The sequence below is a fragment of the Mesitornis unicolor genome, unplaced genomic scaffold (genome assembly GCF_000695765.1).
Source record: "Mesitornis unicolor isolate BGI_N332 unplaced genomic scaffold, ASM69576v1 scaffold4429, whole genome shotgun sequence".
Classification (NCBI taxonomy): domain Eukaryota; kingdom Metazoa; phylum Chordata; class Aves; order Mesitornithiformes; family Mesitornithidae; genus Mesitornis; species Mesitornis unicolor.
Window position 1 is genome coordinate 23,181 of NW_010205077.1, and position 17,698 is coordinate 40,878.

The 17,698-nt window shown below is 42.5% G+C and overlaps 1 protein-coding gene across 1 annotated transcript; it reads right to left on the minus strand.

Moving 5' to 3' along the window:
• Positions 1 to 855: 855 nt before the first annotated feature.
• Positions 856 to 17,348, minus strand: BICD2 (bicaudal D homolog 2 (Drosophila); the record flags this gene model as incomplete). Its single annotated transcript, XM_010191248.1, has 4 exons — positions 856 to 1,451; positions 13,623 to 13,774; positions 14,896 to 15,915; positions 16,896 to 17,348. Coding segments are annotated over 4 exons (1,932 nt in total), but the record flags the coding sequence as incomplete, so codon positions are not given.
• Positions 17,349 to 17,698: the final 350 nt, after the last annotated feature.

A 17,698-nucleotide genomic window follows, 5' to 3' on the forward strand; every position in this document is an offset into this window, starting at 1 on the left:
AAGGCCCCTTAAGAGTTCAATAGCAGACAAAGGTCTATTTGTTTTTAAAGATTAATACGTATACTAAGCTACTTCATAAGTAATTATTAGCAGGATGATCTGGTTCAATTTCCTGTGCCTCTAATGTAGAGCCCTGTGAAACATGTGCTTGCATAAGGAATGCAATATCTTCCGTGTATTTAAAAAATGACCAGAGCTCTGAAATACTACCCTATTTAGTTTAATACTGAAAGCTGAGAAAAACTCTGTTGTGACTGAGAATACTAGACCACAGCCACATTAATTCTACACATATACGTTGTGTGGCTACAGTAATATATAAAACAGATCTTTTCTGCAGCGTTCTGCTTGCAAGGAGCAAGATGAGACCACAAAGATCCTTTCAGGACACGACACTTTTCCACAGCATAACTTCTTCAGTGGAACTGTCTACCAGGTAGGATCCCAATTCTTACAATTTTAAGTTTTTTATCAGATGGGGTAAATATTGCATATTTTTAATATAAATGTGCAAGTTTCTTCTGGTTAACCCTCTGAAGAGGGGGAAGCAGAGTGTAAATAATGTACCCTACCAAGTTTTTTTCTAGCTTTTATAGCTTATAAAAGCCTTAGGACTTTGGTCAGTGGTGATACGACAGCAAGTTCCTAATATTTGCCATAATAGGCAAATTAATTTTGGTTCCAGTTTCAAAATGCTCTGCATTTTCTAATTTTAACATTTGCTTTTCACCACTTCTTAAACCACAATAACAAGGAAGGTTTTCTGCTTGTTTCTGCCTGCAAAAGCATTTATTGAAGTATGCTGCAACCCTGGAGAAAGGATCACATTTGTGCTATACAAACTACAATTAGTAGCACCAGATATACTATATCAGGTGTACTCTCTTAACACTTACCATAAACAGCCAAACCCATACATGTTAATTGTGGAAAAAGCTAATTCCTTTCCACTATTAACCTGTTAATAGCATCCCCATACCTATTAATTAGTTACAGTTAAGACCACCATAATACAATTTGTATTACCTGGTTCAACAACATACTAGTACAAGTCAACTCACTGCGACATTAGATAGTGGGGATTTACGCTGACAGTTACAGCATAAAATTAAGATGCATAATATGATTTTTCTACACACCTCTCCTAGTCACAATAGATTTTATATTTCTCACTACAAAAAACCTGGTTGTTAAGGACAGATCCTTCAGACCTGTCTCCGCAGGACCGAATATGACTTACACTAGGGTTACTGCTCTTGGCTTTGGAAGCAGATTTTGTGCGCACCCTTTTGGACTGCTCGTGGTCCAGCTCCAGATGTTCCAGGCGCTGAGTCAGTGCCAGTTTCTGCTGGATAGCCATGCGAAGCAAGGAGTTCAGAGTCTTCTTCTCGTCCTCGGCCGCTGCAAGCTGCCGCTGCATTTCATCCAGTTGTGTGACATACTCGTCACATCTGCAACAAAATATACCAATCTTTAGCAATCCTGTTTCCATCTATAAAACATGAGTCCCTCGTGTCTGGCCAATATTAGCAGTGAAAGCTTTGCAGTTGCTTGCACACACACTCTTTTAAATAGGAACTTCCACCAAACCTGTAGAAAATCACAGTTACTTTTCACTGGGGTTCTTACAACCCCCACTCAGCACTTATGTTCGCTCCTTTCAATATGTAGCATAATTAACAACATCCTTAGATAATGAACGTGTGGAGTCCAATATCAAAGCTCTCTTGTCTAACAATTAGGAAGTTGTCCTTCTGCAGTGAGCAGACACAGTGCAGACAAATTACTTTCATTTGTACTTACAGAGACCACGATGGTTTTAGGCTTTCGGCTGGAAAAGGAGGCTGAGGGGAACAGGAGGAGTAATGTCTATTACTAAAATGGCTGTTAATGCCTTTTGATGAGCACCTGAACTTTGTAGTTTGTTCCTTTGCACAGGGAGTCCAAATAACAAATCTCCAGTGGTGACTGAACAGCATTGTTAAAAACGAACTTCTTTAATAATTCTACCTTAACCTATGCTGGTTCCTGATGCAAAAATTCTATAAATAGTGGTTTATTACTGTTTTCTCTATAGCAAATGGCCTCTATACAATTGTTTTCATAATCAAAATTAATTTTTAAACAATTAAAGTAACTGAGCGTTAGTGGAATCCTGTGGGGGAAGCTGTATGAATGTCTGCAAGCCGTTTCATCTATAGGCATTTTCACTCAGCTTGGAAGCTACTTAACTTGCACAGCACATCTTGAACAATTTAAAACATCTTTATATGTAGATGGATATTTACTGCTCATAGAAGACCAATAATGTGTACGGGCAGAAAAAGAAACATTCGTAGTTACCAGCTGGAATTCACAATGGCCACATCTGCAAAATACAGCTTCTTCATAAATGCAAAAATATCAGCAGAGAAGTTCCTTTTATCATTAGAATGAAAAAGCCCCTGACTTTAAGGGACATTTATCATCATTAAATAATAGAAAGCAGACTGGGGAAAAAAAGGCCACCAAGGAACAAAACTGTATTCACATGCAGATTCATCAGCTGTGCTTACACTATCAAGTCCCAAATTCTGCTCTCCCTGAACTCAAATTGCAGGAAAGGAAGAAATAGAATTTTATTATAGAATGCATATAGAGATCAAACAATAACCCAGCAGCTTTCCTATAAAACCAGAATGAACCACAGCTGCAATGCAGAAGGGTTTGAGTTCAGACCCACTCAGATCTCGGTGCCTCCTGCTCCAGCCCGTCACAGCCTCTCTCATCCTGCAGAAACCCAGCGTGTGAGGGGTTTCTCTTTTTGGAAAACAAACCAGGAACCTCAATCTTGCTGGAAGCCCAGCATCTGCCCCTGCCTCTTCATATCAAGATGGAGCTCACAAGGCAAACCCAACCCATACACCTCAGCGAGGGAAGCAGACCAAGGGCCAGATCATATCCAATTCACCATTAGCGCTGGAGAGGAACAGACTGAAATGGTCCTAGGAAGGCTGAAAAGATGAAAAGAAATCTTGCAGGCTTAGCAGTCCTCCCCTCTTACTGCAAACCAGGGGAACATCCAAGAAAGCGCTACCAAGTCCTTGAGGAAGGTAAGGGGATCACTTCAGCAAAATATCATCTGGCCCTGAAGTGACCTGTCCCCATCACCCATTTCACTCTTGGTATTACCCTGCCAAGAGATCTGGGCAAGGTGAAATTATGGAGATGCTTCCCCCCCACCCCTTTTCCCAGCTCATTATTGTGAAACAAAACGTATCCACTATTTTTGTACAGAACAGGAAGTTAATTTTGACCCAAAATTTTAATTTCAGCTCAGTGAAGCTGCGTCAGGGTTGCTGCAGTCTGTGTGCTCCACCAGAGAAGGCCAATCAAAGCCAGCCAAGGCAAGAGGGGCAGATTTCTTCCCACCATTTAGGAAAAAAAAGAGATTACGAAAGAAAACAAAACCATTGCAATAAAGCAGAGTAGGGACTTCCCACACAATCTTGCTGATGTCTCTTAATCCTCTTCTCTAAACATTTTTGCTATTACTCATATGCCTCTCGATCATGCACAGTCAGTTGTGCCCCGCTGATAGCGGATGGGTGCCACAGACCAAGGCCTGTCAGAGGCCAGAAGACAGGGAAGTCGCTTGCACATGAGCCAAACTATAATTAAAGCCATGATTCTGACTCCAAACTTTGTTGAACCAAGCCATTATCTCATCGAGCTTTCTGTTAGCACAAAGGTTTAAACATCAAATGACTGTTGTTAGAAATTACAAGGCATTCACTATTTCAAATACCTAAATTACCTTTTCCCCTCCCCATAACACTCCCTGCAGGGAGTTTTTCCTTCCTTTCCAACAAAAAGGAAGTGTTATCAGTAGCGTGCATGCAGCAGTTTTTCCTGTACCTGAGTAACTGCTCTGTCATGTGGGAGAGGCAAGAGTGTAAACTGCTACGGCTACACACAGCTATGTGTCCTGAACCTGTTTTCCTGATCTTTAACTCAAATTAAATGACACCGCCTCAAACCCAAACCATCTCCTGGCACAAACATGGCTGGCTGGCGGCAGAGGAACACTGCACTGTGCAAAATACTGCAATCGGTCACTCAAACAGAGCAGGCCGGGCTGGAAAAGATTGCAGTGGATGTGGATGCTGCGTGCGCAGGGGACTGGGAGCTGCCCTCTGGACTTGCTTCCCTCCTGTTCTTTCCCAAATCCCAACTTAATTTTCTAAAATATAAATGTATCAACATAAATGTATGAACATAAAAATTTAAAAGTTAGCCCTCCTAAGCATCTAAGAAGACACAGCCTCTAGCACTACTTCAGCTTAAAGCAAAAGCCAGCTGTAGCAGCTACAGCAGCATATTTTTGTGATATGCATATCTATATTTTTGCTGTTTTGCAGCTAGAACAATAAAAGATCCTTCCCTTCTACTATTTCACTTGCCACCTGCTGAGCTGATTCCCAGCTGTATATTCAATGCAAAAATCATTAGAATGGAAAAATGTCTTTGTTTTAAAAACACCTTTAGAAAGAAAATAATTGCACTTTCATGCTTTAAAAAAGAACATGAAATTAGCACAAGCCTATTGTGCATTCACACATTCACAGTTTCAAGTGGGTGGTGAACAGAAGGCTTTGATGTTGCCTGTTTTCTATGACTGGTAATTAACAACAACGGGAAAAGGAACTTAAGGAAACATCAACTAGATTCTTTGAAATGCCAGCTACAACAAACATCTACACAGAGGAAATAATTATCCTGCATGTTAAATGGAACGACGAGAAATAAAATCTAAGTCCTCTAAAACACCATCTGAAGCCAAAATATAACGATGGGAGTTGTCTCATTTTCAACAGCTGCACACCACTGCTTCCCACAAATGCCAGTTGTGCCTTATTTCTACGTACCATTTTATTTAGGCTTTAGTGTGTACTGTACTTGATAACATCTATAGCTAAATTCACTACTGAATCAAGATCTGTTCAAGGGAAAGAAAAAGTGATGTAACCAAATGCACCTGGGCATAATTACACTTTTCCCCCTCCTCAGTCCAATCCATGTGGCAGCTTCCAAGAGCACAAGACAGAAGTGACAGGGGGAGGCTTCATGAGAGAAGCAGTAACTGCTTTAACCTCTACCTCGAGATATTGAATTGTCAACCTACAGAAGAAAATAAAACATGGAGGATTAAAGTAACGTTTTTCGGCTTGATTAAAAACTGGGAGACATATTAGCAGAAAAGGATTTCAAATGACGAGCACTGACTGTGCTTGGCTGTAAGGGGTATTAGCCACCTGCTATGTCAAACTGACTCTTCATATTAGAAATTAATATTAAAGACTGAATTTTAACACCTTCCTCCCACCTTCCCCTTCCCCCAACCCCTGGTGAAAACCAGCTCATCCACAGCAAGAGAGACAATTCTGTATTTCCAAAGGAGGAACACAGGGAAGCAGACGACAGCAGTAACAAAGCCACCGAATCTCCTGTCACAGGGTGCGCTTCCACTCCGCAGTCTGTTACAAATGCAGGTGAGCCCCATCGTGTACTGCAGAGCTGTGCTCCTCTGCACCAAGAGCAGGGTTCATAGCCAGTCCAGACACAATTTGGATTTTTAAGTGGAAAAGCTGTTGAAGCAGGAGAATTAACAAACGTAAGCCCGCACAACCCCGCTCCAACAGGGGAGTTCACCACACCAGAACCTGCGCAGCCCTGACTGCAGAGCAAGGCCCTCTGCCAGGTCAGCAACTTGGAGGTGTTTTTAGGAGGCATACTAAGCCCATCCCTCGCCTTTGTTTGCACAGTTGTGCGGATCCACACTCCGGTAATGGGTTCTTCAAGAACCTCCTAAGAACAAAATAAAACACAAATCCTGACAAAGCAGAAGAAAGAGCAGCCCAGACTTTAGGATCACAGATCAGCAAGTCCAAGGCAGTACCTAGGGAAACCATAGCAACTAATTTGTAATTGCTTCCTCAGTCTCCTGCACTCACCTACAACTCGTCTGTGTAGTGTATTTGAAAGGAATAAATGCTGTGGCCTTTATTTGTATAAATCATTGTGATTTTAACCAAGGATGGAGAATAGTTTATAAACACCTATAGTTTTCGAGAACGTATATGATCAGCCATGTGTAATCAATGTCCACTGTAAGAGCTATTTTCTTTAGAAAAACAATAGTAAGAGCTACTTACTTTAGAAAGTAAACAGACCACAGATCTCTCTTGTAGTTTGAAACATATGAGAAGAATTATCTCCTGCACCGAGAGGGAACAACCAGCCCCACACTGCTGGACACTACAGCTCTAAATTTCCACTGATAAAGACTCTCGAGGAGAGATCATAAACTTTTATGGCAAATTCCCTCCTCCTAGAATTCAAAAGAAAATGCCTTTTTTATATTTAAAGATTGAAACTCAAAACCCGGTACCACTAGATTCGAAATGATTGTGAAGCTATTGCACAGGTGGGACATTTTTCCCAGTTCTTCACTGACGGGGGTAGCAATGGGTGGAAGATCTAATCCCGAACTCTCCATCCCTCTCCACCCCGTACCACTGGAGCTGTGCACACATTTTGGTGTTTACAGACTATAAGCACTGACATTTCCTATTAATTGCCAAATGAAACCAACACTTGCCTATCTAAAAGACCACAGATGCAAATATCTGCTGCTGCAGTGGTCTCCCATATAGGGTTATTTTAAAGTAATGCACTTTCCACTTTGATTTACAACAAAAGCTACATCACAAGAGCTGGTATTGTCTTTACTCTGAATACTTCTATGGCAGCATTATGGTTATCACAGGAACACCTCCTGTGTTTTACTTTCCTTAACAGGAGTCATTCAAATCAACAAGCACACAGGAACAGTGGTGTGGACACAGCTGCTTCCAAAAACACCTGGGAGAAGAGTGCAAACTCATTGTGGCCACCCAGGCCCAGGGTCTGGCTACAAGGGGCACCTCCACTGAGGCTGACTCTCAATATATCCAGCATGACTCAGAGCAGACATTTCAATTGCTAGGCACATTTAGAGTCCAGAGCAGGCACATCAACATCATAAACATGACTGTGTGCCAGACACCACTTGTTATTTTTGCAGCGTGTCCATGAGAGTCAAACGCCTTCGTCCTGCCTGGACGTCTCCCTGCTTTCAAGTGGGTGCTGCAGCCCAGACAGTTTTCTCTCCCAGCATCATTCATCTCCTCTAGATCTCACACCAGGAATAGGAGGCAAATGCTGTCTCTCCCGTCTGGGAATCTCATTCTGGAAATTTTCAAAGTCACATTTCCTGTGCCTGGCTCCTCTGGGCATTTATCCTATGGGATATTTTTAGAGAAGTTGAATACTTCTACTGTGTGGAGAGCAGTATGAAGACCCTTGAGCTGTAGTTCCCAGTGCTGTAAGGACTGCACTGTTCTCTGCATGAATTTAAACCCCTTTATATGCAGCAGGCCTTTGATGTCCATGAACACAAGAATATTTTCCCAAATGCTTTGGATACTTGGAAAACTGACAAAGCTTGTATGATTCTGAACTGACATATGTATTTGAAACACCTTTTCTCCATCAATGAACAACAGCTAGCTGCCGGTTTCCTGTGTGTGACCATGGTTTTGCTTCTTTAGCACAAGCACTATCTTGTAATTTAACCTGATGTCCCACACCATCACTCTTCCAGTATGTTCTAACGCTTCCCACTTGGCTCCTTGCTGCTGTGTTGCTGAGTTTGTCTCTCCCTTTACTTACAGCGTATGAAACACCAGAACATGGGGACAGCCATTAGTTACAACTAGGCATATTTGTCCTTGGCTTTTCAAAGCCGCCTGCTTCTGCTATGTTTCTTAATTATGTTCTGTATTTTAGAGGGATAAGAAATGTCTGTTCTCTTACTAGCCTCGCTTCTTCTCAGGCTTTGGAAAAGAAACTGAAAATAAATGAGCAGCAAAGCTGAGAAACCTGTGTCTTCAATCAGAGGAGCCAAGACGTATCCTAAGTCACTTCTCAGAGCCAATTTAAGTCTGCCAGGGTTTATGAGGGTGAACACAACTTCATGTAAGTGTTTGGTTTTGTTGCCTGACCCTGAGCAAATAAAAGCCAGCGAGGAGCCAGCCCGGCTGTTTTTAGTCTGCTTTACTGCATCCACTGCAGGAGTTTGGCTGCGACCTGTCACACAGGAGGCACTGCTGAGAGAAGAGATCACGGCGTCCTCTCACGATGTGCAATTTAGAGAGACAAAAAACTTGCAGGCTGTATCCAGAGGCAGAAAAACAGCAGAAAAATAACACAGGGAAGAGAAAGGTGAAAAACTATGTTGTACTTTCATTGTGTATGGCTTCTGCCATTTTCTGTATTTAGTAGAAATTTTGGAAGGATCCTTACTCCAATTCCAGCAAACCAAACTCAAGGAAAAGCCCAGCATAACAAAATAATATTTCCTTTTAATTGCAAAATCGTGTTTAAACTCTTTTCCTCTCCAACCCATGACAAGCTTTTCCCAGTGCATTCTTTCCTTGGCCTCCTGCTCTTCAACCAACCATCCCTGAAGGACTTTACTGGAATTACTACTCGATGAATCTGTTACCTGTGCTTCACTCTATTGCAGCGTACTCTGGAAATTGCAGGTTCAGAGGTGTTCTCCAAACAACTATCAGAAATCTACAGCCAACTCATTGCTTTCTTCCGTACTGAAAAGATAAGCTAAAAAGGCCTCAACCTTAAATTCCAAGCTGGATTTTCTCATCTGTTTTGATTCAGTATTTTACACCCCCCTTAATCAATACTAAGAAATCTGACCTCTAATGTGCTTGCAAGTTTGAATGACAAATTGCTTACAGGCAATCTAGAAACATATCTTGAGCTATGAGACACAGAAACATTGCTTCACTCCCACCCCAAATAATTGGAAACCAGGACGTATTCACTTCAAGTTCCCTCAAAGCAGCAGGGAGAAACTCCGACTAGCAAAGAAAGGAAACAGTCTTTCTTCTGACAATATTTTAGAGGAGGAGGATTTTATTTTTCTCAAATTTGCTACTAACCCCTTCTCCTCATACTTAAGTATGGATTTATATATTTATGTTGTCTGTATAACAAAACCCAACAAAACACCAACTTTCAATTTTCTTAACCCACTCAATGAGAGTTAAAATAAAGAACATACCCACCCCAGATATTACTGTCGTTCAATGTTGCAAGTGTGCTGTAAAAGTGACTGCTTTCTTTACCACGTTCAATCTCATCATGTGAATACAAGCTATTCTGTTCTAAATTCCTCAGTACATTCATACCCCCTCAAAATAGTAATGACTGTAGCGCATTTTGCAAGCTGAATTTTGGGAAAGATTATTTTGGGAAATGTTCTTTCAGACAGCTGCTCCAAATAGCAGGTAAAGCACGGGAGCCAGATGGGACCCAGAAAGAGAAAGAAGTGCCGCTTCACATCTTGCAATGAAGCTGAAGGCTGCACCCTGATGAACATTTGCTGCATCATCCTCATCGTCAGGCCTTGTTTATTTACGTTTTCAGCACCCAAGCTGCCTGTTAGCAAGTGCAAACCTACTTGAAAAAGAAAAACACAAGAGATGTTCAGCTTCTCTGTGGATTTGAAATGGAGAAGTGACTGCATTATTTTTTTTCTGGTAACGACAGAGTTTACTAATGAAACATCAAAATGTTTGATTGTAATACAGTGATACATAAATACCTATTACAGTCTAATTAAGCAGATACATTCAATTCTCAGATCTAGAGGGCAGATTTTGACCTGCCTTCCAGTGCTACATACACTTCTGTTTGTACATACAACAGGGATATGAGTTGATTAAGAAAATCTGGACTTTAACAGGACAGCTACTGCATGTACGCCTATAGTAAGTTACACATATCCTGATTTATTCCTTCGTAGGATAGCTCAATTTCAGGTGTACTGTGTCATCTAGATTGCTGCAGAAGTCCCTCAGTGCTGGAAGCTGTTAATCTGCATTTTGCAAGCCTGCCTTTGTCTCCAGGCTGACATCTTATTGCATTTTCATTACTTGTTAAAAATAGCTGGTAATATTGTCAAATTAGTGGGATTAACCTACTTTAAAAAGGAAATTAGGTCAGTTACCATAGCCATGCCCAGCCTCCAACTCTCATGCATTGTTACAGCTCTTTTACATCCTACAAAACAGGCTGTTTCCTGTGGAAAATACAGATCTGCGTGCAGCAGCCTGCTTCATCCCACACTTGAACACAACACTGACACAACACTGAAACAACACGGTGGGGTGAAGGCCCCATCACTTGTTGTCAGTCACTGCCAATACAAACCTCTTGGACAGAAAAGAAACATCACTTTAGATCGTCAGGAGATGTTCTATTAGCAGGTTGTTTGCGGTGGTGAGTGTAAATCGGGTGTTAAATATTTCTGATATTTGAAACACACCTAAAAATCAGACTCTAAAACAGTTTTTGAGGCTATCTCCACCAAAGGACCTAGGAACCTTCCAAACCTACCTCACCTGACACACAGACTTAGCTGAAAACCAAAGACAGAGGAATGCACTTGGCCAACCACCAAGCTACTGATCCTCTGGTCAGAGGTGAGAGAGAGGGAAGGGGTTGCAGTGCTCTACTGCAGAAATAGGTCAGAGAATCACAGAATGGTTTGGGTTGGAAGGGACCTTTAAAGCTCATTCAGTCCAACCCTTGCAGTGAGCAGGGACATCTTCAAATGGATCAGGTTGCTCAGATCTTTGTCCAACCTGACCTTGAATGTCTCCAGGGATGGGGCAAATCTCTACCAAATCCCTGGGCAACCTGTGCCAGTGTTTCACCACCCCCAGTGTAAAAAAATTTATTCCTTGTATCAAGTCTAAATCTACCATCTTTTAGCTTAAAACTATTACTCCTTGTCCTGTCACAACAGACTTTGCTAAAAAGATTGTCCTCATCTTTGTTATAGGCCCCTTTGAGTACTGAAAAGCCACAATAAGGTCTCCCCGCAGCCTTCCCTTCTCCAGACTCAAACATCCCAACTCCCTTGGCCTGTCCCCACAGCAGAGCTGCTCCAGCACCTGATCATCTTTGTGGCCTCCTCTGGACCCGCTCCAGCAGCTCCATGTCCTTCTTGTGCTGAGGACCCCAGAGTTGGACACAGCATTGCCGGGGGATCTCACCACAGCAGAGCACAGGGACAGAATCCCCTCCCTTGCCCTGCTGGCCACGCTGCTGGGGATGCAGCCCAGGACACGGTTGGTTTCTGGACTGAGAGCACACATTTGCTCATGTCCATCTTTTCATCCACCAGTACCACCAAGTCCTTCTCGGCAGGGCTGCTCCAAACCATATCATCCCCCAATGTGTATTGACACCAGGGGTTGCCATGACCCAGGTGTAGGTCCCTGCACTTGGTCTTGTTGAACATTGAGAGGTTCACACAGGCCCACCTCTTCAGCTTGTTCAGGTCCCTCTGGATGACATCCCATGCCTCAGGCGTGTCATCTGCACCACTCAGCTTGCTGTCATCTGCAAACATGCTGAGGGTGCACTCGATCCTGCTGTCTGTCACTGACAGGTCCTGACTGCTACTGTGGCATCCAAAACACTGGGCACACTGGGGGAAAGCAGCAATTCTTCATGTTCTGTGCAACAGCCACTGGCACAGGCGAGGTGCAAGACACACAGCTCAGCTGCTTATCTGCCATGCAAGTGGTCACAAGACAAAAGGCTCAGTGGACCACATCTCCACTCACCCCATCCTCAGCTTTTTGGCTCCTCCTTTGGTCTCAGCCCTTTATTTTTTTGCACTATAGTTACCAAGTAAAGTGTAAGTTGAGAAATAGCAATCATTTTAATAGGCGGGGGAGTCCGTTGTGCATCCCCAAACAGATCTGGCTCCTGCCTCTGCTCACCCCCAGCTCCCCACGAGAGCTCCAGGACAGAGCTCAAGTCTGCTGCTTTCAGAAAAACTTACATTCTGCCTTCAATTTCCCCATGCCAAGGAATCCTCATTATTATCTTCCCACTAAAGGGACAAGATTAACCTTTAGATAATACACCAAGAGAGAGGCAGCGAGAGAATTACCCCTTTGGCATTTCTTTGACAATTCTTCCTCTCCAAACCAGTTCACGGTCATGCCAAGGCAGGAAAGTCAAGATGTAGAGAAAACTCACTGCAGTTCCATGTAACTTAGCTAGCTATCTGCACCTAGGAAAGATAACTGGCAGTTTACAGTATGCTTTTTCTCCTTCCTCTCCGCTTCAAGCTGATCTACAACTAACAAAGAGACTGCAATTTCTGCTGCTTAATTACACTCCAGAAAAGGAGAGAGAGAGAGGAAAGGAAGGAGGACAAATCCTGCCTGTACAGGGCATTCCTTTCTCCAGCACAACGAGCTACCACAATTCAACTTTTAGCGTTCCTTAGTGTCCATTTCTCTTTCCATGCTTACCACCCCCACGCACAGATACTGCTGAGAAAGGCTGAATCACCAGGAAACCTGAGATTACTCAAGGATTACTCAAGGAGCACTGCAGAATCACCCCCACAAGAGACCATACAGAAAAGCCTCAGGAATCCTCATCTGCACCCTCGTGATCCCTTACTATAAGACTTTTTAGCAGATGATAGAAAGAAAACCTTTTGTGCTTCAGGTTTTATTTTGGTTCTGGTTTTTGGGTTTTTTTTGGTGGTTTTCTTTGGTTTTTTTTTTTAAGTGTCCAGAGAAGGAAGCAGCACAGAGCACACAACAAATCTTCCATCCCCTTGGCTTAGCTTAAAAGCAAGTGTCTAGGTTACACTAAACAGCCTCCTTCACAGTCTCTTCTCCAGCTGCTTTAAGCAGCGCATGGGATATGCAGGAAAATGAACACTGCCAGGGCTGTCCCTGTGAATCCCACCAAGATGGGACTGACAACTTCTAGATAAAGCTACTTCTTTTCCTGTTTTCCAGGCTCATCTCTGCACGGGAGCCAAGTGAACGTTCCTCAGCTGTGAGACAGATCTGGATTTTGTGACATGATCTCAACAGTCCCCAGAAGAAATGCTGTTCCTTCCCGAGCTCCTTCTCGAAGATGAAATCAATGAGAGTAGCAGTAAGCAACATGCAGATCAAACCAGGATTTATCACCTCCACAGCACATGGCGTGTCAGCAGGTATTTTCTGTCTGTTAACACCACAAAGCACAACTAAAGCAGAAACAAGTTCCAAAGACATACACAACCCAAATCAGCTCACAACGGTGAACGAAGTGACAGATGCCAACTGCAGGATGGACAACCTAAGAATAACAAGAGGTTTGCAACATCTTTACTTTTTTCTGGAACATTACAGGTCAAGCAGAGTCACATCGCTCTTGCGTAATAAACACTCATTTTGTACTGTTAAATTACTTCATGTCCTTAATGCCTTCGAGAACCAGGGATAATCACCTGAATTAATACATACCACCACAACTTCTTGTAGCAACACACTAAACCCCTGGCGTTTTCCTCATCTATCACAACTTACTGCAGACAAACACTGTAAGCAGCAACCTCGGACAAAGGCAGCCCACCCCACCACTCCACATGGGCAGGACCTTCCCCCACGCAAGCAAGGATCGGCGTTTTGCCGAGTTCAAATGTTCTTTACCTTGTAGCAAACATCGCTCTCAGGGAAGAGAAGGTAGCAGCATCTTCTTTCAATGCCTTCAGCTCATTTCGCAGCTTCATCATTGTCTCCGTAACCATCGCTTTCTCATTTTCATACTTGCTTTTTAAGTTGGCAAGGGCTACCTCTGCAGTCTATTGGTTACCAAGAAGAACAGAAACGCACCAGTTAACAAACCTCTTCACAAAGCGGCTGGCTAAGAGGTTTCTAAGCACTGTTCACATAATGAAACATTTATTTTGTACTGGAATGTTAAACTTCTGGTCAACATTTCTTGCACACATTAAACAGCATTCCATTTTTGAACACTGGAAACAGATCAGACACGTGTGTCTCCTACTCCCATTACCCACGCAGCAGCACCTAGGAAATCACAGAATATATATTAAGTGACACCTATCTCCAACTACTAAAAGAAATTCAACTTTACATACCTTCAACACAAAGAATAAATATGTCTGTTTAGTATCTCCATATTTAAACACATTCATCAATCACTTGCACAGTTCTCTAACCCTTGCAGCATTTTGTCTATCTTACATTTTGGGACCTCTTTATTAAAAGGTGCAAAAAACCCCTGAGAGCATGTATATATTTCCTAAACAACGCTATAGTTGTTTATTTTTTTTTGAAGGCAACTTCAACTTGCATTACTTTAATTTTAGAGATTACAATGAAGCATATCATTTGGTGTCTTAATGGCAGTTACTTTCATCCGCTGCACTGCAAACGTGTATCGGATGGCACAGCCCAACCCCCAAAGACTAATTTTACCTTTCACCCCTATTATTTTGACCACATTCTTATATCGCACCCTCATCTTGGAAGGTTTTTATTTTATTTTGCAAATTGAGAAGGAAGAGCACATAAGTTTAAGAACTCATTTAAGGGCAATCACCAGAATTCTTTCAAGTAGAAAGCAAGATTTACCTTTTCATTTTAGGTATATTAAATATAATCTTATTTAATGTAAGACAATTCAGACAGGCAGTAGATTGATGCTACCTTAAGCTTAATAAAAAGTCTCATGAGTATGGGACAAGCAAAAGTCAGTTAAAGCCCCAGTGCTCTACTTTACAGTAGGGCAGTTGTGTGCCTCCAATGAAACAACATCCTTCAGCCTGCCACCAAACAAATGCCAGCAACAAAAGCCCTGAGTTGAGGGTACAGCAGTATGACCTCAAAGGCAAAGTGTATTGTATTTATGACCTAATTTCCTGACACTAAAACCTTTGTATCTGAAAGACCCGCTTACCTGTTTGTTGGCCTTCAGCACAGTTCTCAGAGTTGCTATCTGTTCTCTCTTGGTGCTCAGCAGCGACTTCAACTTCAGGATTTCTTCCATGAGACCTTCCTTGTCTTTGTCCACCACTGGCCCAAATTCTTGAGTGGCAACACGCTGCCTGGACAACTCAGTTGTTCTGTCCACGGCAGCCTGCAGGTGTTTGATCTGATCCCGGATGATAGCGATCAAGTTGTAAATGTTCATTGGCTCCTTACGAGGATCTGACACAGGAGACGGCAGAGATGACACTGGAGATGGGCTGCTGTCACCACTTCCGTTCTCTGCCTTTCCTAGCTCTATAGTTAACAGCCCTTTAGAAAGAAGAATGGGAGATCTTCTTCCCTTGCTCTCTGGACTACTGCGTCCGCCTTTACCTTCCTTGTAGTAATCCAGCATCACTCTGTTTGGAGTTTCGTTGTTGCACATGCAGACATGGTGGTACAAGTTGGCAAGCTCTTCACTGAAGGTGACCAGTTCATCTTGGGCCACGCTGAGGCTGCCCTGTGTTTCTCCAGCAACATCACTGACCTTCTTCAGCTCCTTCTCCAGTCTGGCCACCTGCTCTCTATCATGCCTACTGGATTTTTCTAGCGAGGTGATCTTTTCCGTGAGAGCTTGGCTCTCAGTCTCATACCTGCTCTTCTCTTCCTCATACTTAGACTCACACTCTTTGTATTTGTCCTTGAGGTTTTTAAGCTCTTCTTTTAGGTCAGTAATCTCTGCCACAGCCACTTTGTACTTGCACTCCAGGATCTCTGGCCCGTTGATGTCAACTTCGTAATAGTCTCCATCTTCATGGCTGTCTCGGTCCTTCTCGTTGTCAAGGGCAGACTGACGTTCCTTGCTGACGTGGAGCTTCTTCATCGCATTCAGGTTTTCTGTGAGTCTGCCAACTTTCTCATGCTGCTCCGAGAGGGCCCCCCGTGTATTTTCCAGCTGCTTCTGGGATTCTTGTAGCGTTGTTAACAAGTTCACCTTTTCTCTTTCCATCTGAAATGCATGAACACAGGCATCTACATAAAGGAAACTGTATCACTCAAATGGTTTTCTTATAACAGACAGCAACTTAGCCAAAGTCCATACCTTACAAAAATCTGATCACTTGGACATTATGGAAAGGTTATTTAATCTATTCCAAAACTACATCAAGCACAGCTTTCCCTGCCAATTTTTTCCTCATTTCCACTCAAAAATGCACATTTTTACACACTTCTTCCATAACTGACTGATTGTGAAAACATCCTTTCAGCTGAAGACAAGATACAGTTTAATGTTCTCTTGCAAATTATCAAGTAAATATTAGAAAACACCCAGCTAGTCTATGATGGAAGCTTGGGGCTTCCTGAAAGACTCAGGAACACTGAAATGTTTTAAAGTTTCACCTCTGAAAGGTCTCCTTTTGAAAAAATCCAGCATATTTTTCTACAAAGGCACTTTCTTATAGAACACAAAAATGCTTGACAAAATAACTTTAAAACATTTCAGTGTTTTATATGTATAAACATAGATATAAATATGTACCTTGTTTCAAACTCTCCAACCTCCCAATAACATAAATATAATACAGGAATGCTTGGTAGTGATTAAAATTTCATGTTCTCCAAATGGTAATGGTGTACAAAACTCCTTCTCATGAAGACGACTGGACTAACCATCAATTTTTGAGCAAACTTTCTCACTAGTGATGTAATGAAGTAGACGCAGCATGTAAAGATGCATTACAACTTTCCTCCAAACACAGGACACGACTGCTAGCGTCTTTGCATCAAAAAAGGGAAAGATGGAAAAAAAGCCATGGTTTTCTGCTGACAAACATTTAACATCTTCAGATTCTAAATCAATCAGAGCCTCTACAAATACAGTTCACATCATGTGATGGCCGCGTGAGATAGTGAAAAGACTGACACTACACCCCAAATGAACTCCAGCAGCTGTTTGAAAGTACACGGTTGTTTAGGAAACCCATTTACCTGTACAAGCTGTTGTTTCAGCTTCTGGATTTCAGAAATGTTTAATTCGCTCAGAAGATCTGAAACCAGACTTGGGGCTGGAGGGAAGCTCTCATTTTTCTTGGGCGTTGACGTACTGTTCTTGCCGTTGCTGATTTTGCTGAGGCAGCTCTGTTCAAACCCATTCATCATTTCATCGTTATTGGGCTCTGTGGCTTCGTCGCTGAACTTCAGCCCATCCAAGGAGATGTTCAGGTGGCTGTTGTACATGGAGTCATTGATGTTCATGTAGTGGGAGAGCTCCTTACGGAGGTTGTTCTTCTGCTCCCGCTCTGTCTTCAGCGTCTCTAAGGCCTCCTCGAGCTGGCGTTCGGAGATCTCCTTCAGCCGTATGGCATCTTCGAGCTGGCTGTTGAGAAACTCTGTTTCCTCTTCGAGCCTTTTAATTTCATGTTTCAGGCCTTCAAACTCCACCTGGAGATATAAAAAAAAAAAATGGAAGGGGGGAAAATTCTAATGAAAATGCCTGCCTGCAAGGCGTCAACTAGTTTTACTTTTGAATGTTTGATTTCACTAAATATGGTGAGAACAGAGTATTTTTTCAGTTCTGGAGTCTAGTTTTAGCACTATGACTATAAACACTGCTTACATAATTTACCTTCACACAGGCCATGGAATGAGATTTATAAGCAAATGGTTGACTTCCAGTTTAATTAAGACAGGTGGGAGACCCAGCATGTGATACAGAGGCATCACAGAACAGGCTTTCCTAGCACGTTATACAAACTTTTTCTCTGTTGGTTTAACAAATTCCCTGGCCAACC